Source organism: Verticillium dahliae, genomic scaffold (assembly GCF_000150675.1).
Source record: "Verticillium dahliae VdLs.17 supercont1.5 genomic scaffold, whole genome shotgun sequence".
Lineage (NCBI taxonomy): Eukaryota > Fungi > Ascomycota > Sordariomycetes > Glomerellales > Plectosphaerellaceae > Verticillium > Verticillium dahliae.
In genome coordinates, this window is record NW_009276938.1 from 428,559 (window position 1) to 431,737 (window position 3,179).

At 58.4% G+C, this 3,179-nt stretch overlaps 2 protein-coding genes across 2 annotated transcripts in view; one reads left to right on the forward strand and one right to left on the reverse strand.

Moving 5' to 3' along the window:
• The window catches only part of VDAG_03125 (uncharacterized protein), a gene marked incomplete at both ends in the record, with an annotated part of 968 nt that extends 511 nt beyond the window's left edge, over window positions 1-457 (forward strand). Inside the window, one exon of the mRNA XM_009656990.1 lies at window positions 88-457. Coding sequence (XP_009655285.1) covers window positions 88-457 — 370 coding nt within the window. The remainder of the gene's footprint in view (window positions 1-87) is intronic.
• Window positions 458-1,462: 1,005 nt separating this feature from the next.
• VDAG_03126 (14-3-3 protein epsilon) lies at window positions 1,463-2,850 on the reverse strand (the record flags this gene model as incomplete). Its single annotated transcript, XM_009656991.1, has 4 exons — window positions 1,463-1,849; window positions 1,924-2,011; window positions 2,122-2,426; window positions 2,839-2,850. The coding sequence occupies 4 exons, from the start codon at window positions 2,848-2,850 to the stop codon at window positions 1,463-1,465; spliced, it is 792 nt and encodes a 263-aa protein (XP_009655286.1).
• Between the last annotated feature and the right edge of the window lie 329 nt (window positions 2,851-3,179).

Below are 3,179 nucleotides of genomic sequence, written 5' to 3' on the forward strand. Positions count from 1 at the left end.
GGAATCAGAAATTGTACAGAGGCAGTACACCATCACACTGGATTTACAGTGGGTCTAGACGCTAAATCGGTTCCCTGCACCGAAGAGGCATGACGCAAGACGGTCAGGACTCTTCGCGCCTATGAATCAAGCAAATCTTGTTGTCGTCCTATTTGCGAAAGATGAGGCCGGGCAAGCTAGGCAGGCATTCGATGACCCCGTCAGCAGGGCCGGCACGCCGTCGGCGGACAGGAGGAAGACGCCGCGCGTCACGGCCGCGGCTGTCGCGGCCGTCGGCGCGCCGGCGGGGCGTGCCGGGTCCGAGTATAACCCCTCCAGCGCGTCGACGGGCTCCAATCCTGACAATGCCGGGCTGGAAGGGTTGAAAGTGAAGCGGGCGCGAGAGGGGGATGCTCGGCTGTCGAGGGCGAGGGAGCTACTGGAGAGGAAGGAGAGGGCGGAGAGGCAGGGGGTGTAGTAGTTTTGTCGAACCGAGCATTGTAGTAAGGGCTCGAAGAGAAGCTAGACGTGAAGTGTCACTTCATAAAGGTGGTAGACCAAGGCACGATACGATAATGATTTATGAGATTTAAAACTACTTTACTCTGTCATCCTTCAGGGAATTACCCACTGTCGAAAGGAAGCCATTCTTCATATTTCCTTGCGCTTCAACGACCAAGGATCCTTGTACTCGTCATCAGTCGTGCACTTTCCGTCTCGCAGCCAATCCACGCATCAAACCACACATCACGTGCTTGTCTGCCACCCGCCCTGGCCGCATCTACGCATCTACCCATCGTCCACACATGACATTGTAATCACCGTCACCAATAACCCAACATGAATGAACTTTGTGTTTTTTTCTTTGTCTTTGAGACGTAATGGACATGGGCATTTGGGGGGGGTGGGGATGGAGCAACACGTTCCTCTCCTCGCGAGACCGAGCGACAACTGGAGGACCACTGTAGGAAAACCGAAACAAGAAATCAAGAGAGAGCCGTAATCTAGGACACTCAGGGCAAAAGGGGGCTGAGGGGAAATCAAGGTGGATTATTCGGGCTGGGAAGGAAAGGGGAAAATATCGAGGCGAGCGGGGGAATGTGATAAAAACGCAATGGGCAGCGCGGGTCATCTTTCTGCTGATTCAACGACACCTGGCCAAACGGCAGGTGAGGTTTCCCCAGAGTGACGTCCCATGCCTCCCTCCCACGTCCCAGAACCCCGCGAGGTCCCATACCAAAACCCATGCGGCCAAGCGCATCTCCCAAGTCCCCGCCGTGTCCGGAAAACACCTATCACTCCATGCCCCCTGCCGAGAGTACCAAAGACGAATCGCATGTATCACCAGCTAGCCTTCTGCCAGGATCCGCTCGGCGCCTTCTTCTGTGGCATCGTGCGGAGCCCAGAACGACCACCGGAGTCATCATTTCACCTTGGGGATGGTTGAGCCAAGACGAGAGAAGTGGTATCGAGAGAGCAAAACTTAGGGGGCAGCGGGAGCAGGCTCCTCAGCCTTGGGCTCCTCGGCAGCGGGAGCGGGGGCGGCGGCATCGGCCTTGGGCTCCTCCTTCTTCTCCTCGACAGCGTCGGCCTGGCCGGTGGGGGCGCCCTCGGCCTCACCAGAGTCGGAGGATGTCCAGAGGGTGAGGTTGTCGCGGAGAAGCTGCATGATGAGGGTGCTGTCACGGTACGACTCCTCGGACAGCGAGTCGAGCTCAGCAATGGCGTCGTCAAAGGCCTGCTTGGCGAGGTGGCAAGCACGGTCGGGCGAGTTGAGGATCTCGTAGTAGAAGACGGAGAAGTTCAGGGCAAGGCCGAGACGGATGGGGTGGGTAGGGGTCAGCTCAGTCTGGGCGACGTCGGTGGCGGACTGTGGGAGTTCGGGGTCAGCAAGAGAAGACGAAGAGCCAACGTCGCACGGCTCGGGATTGGGGCATTGCTCACCTTGTAGGCCTCGTGGGCGGCAGTGGCGGCACCCTTACGCTTGTCGCCAGAGGCGAACTCGGCGAGGTAGCGGTGGTAGTCACCCTTCCTATTGACGGAGGACAGACACGGTCAGCAAGGGCTGGGGCGGGAAAAGGCGGTCGGGCATGACGACCAGAAATTCCGCCGAGGAGAAAAGTGGGGTGGTGTGCAACGTACATCTTGTGGTAGAAGACCTTGGACTCGCCAGTCTGGGCGTTGGGGATGAGGCTCTCGTCGAGGACGTCGAGGACATCCTGGCAGACCTGCTCGAGCTCGGTCTCGATCTTGTTGCGGTACTCGCGGATGGTGCCGACGTGCTTGTCAGAGCCCTTGGACTCCTCCTTCTGCTCGATGGAGGAGATGATGCGCCACGAGGCACGGCGGGTACCGACGACGTTCTTGTAGGCGACGCTGAGAAGGTTGCGCTCGTCAACAGTGAGCTCACCGCCAAGCTTGGCGACCTCCTTCATGTAGCCGACCATCTCATCGTAACGCTCGGCCTGCTCGCAGAGGCGAGCAAGGAAAGTCTTGCTGTTATCAGGGGGAAGATTCAGTCAGCACGGCGGATTGGGCGGGGGGCGGGGGCAGGCAAAGGACATGGAAGTTCAGGGGAGGGATGCGGTTCCGCAACAAACCTCTCACGCTGTAAGAGAAGGCCGGTTAGCAGATGGTCTTCCTTGTGGATGAATTAGACGGCCTTGTGGTGCAAAAGAGGGCAGCACAAGGTACGAGGTCGACGGCAAGGCGATGGGATTTCGACTGGGCGAGGTGTGCGCCCGCGCCTGGTGCCGACGAGGCTCACGCGGCAAGGCCGTGATAAGGAGGGGTGAACGGGGAATGGGACTGCCAGGCAGGCAGGCACAATAGGAGGGGGGAAATAGGGGAGGTACTCACATCGCCGGACATGTTGACTTGCTGGGGGATTGTTGGTTGAAGGGATTCGTTTGGAGAAGAGGAAAGCGCGTAATGTGGATGGGGATGGGATGCACGGATGTGAGGATCGTAGTGGGTTGTTGTTTTCACAAGAAAACAGGCGGGAGAGTTGGTGTGGTGTGGAGATGGAGGTGAGGGAAAAGTGCAGGTAAGGGAGGTAGGTAGTGGTGCAGGTGCAGGCAGGTCAGAGACGCAGCCAGAACTGAATGACCAGGCAGGGTGGACAGGGTGAGGTGCGTATGGCTAGGGTGAGGTGAGGGCCCGTTATCTGGAGATTTTCTTGGTTTGAGCGTCTGTTTTGT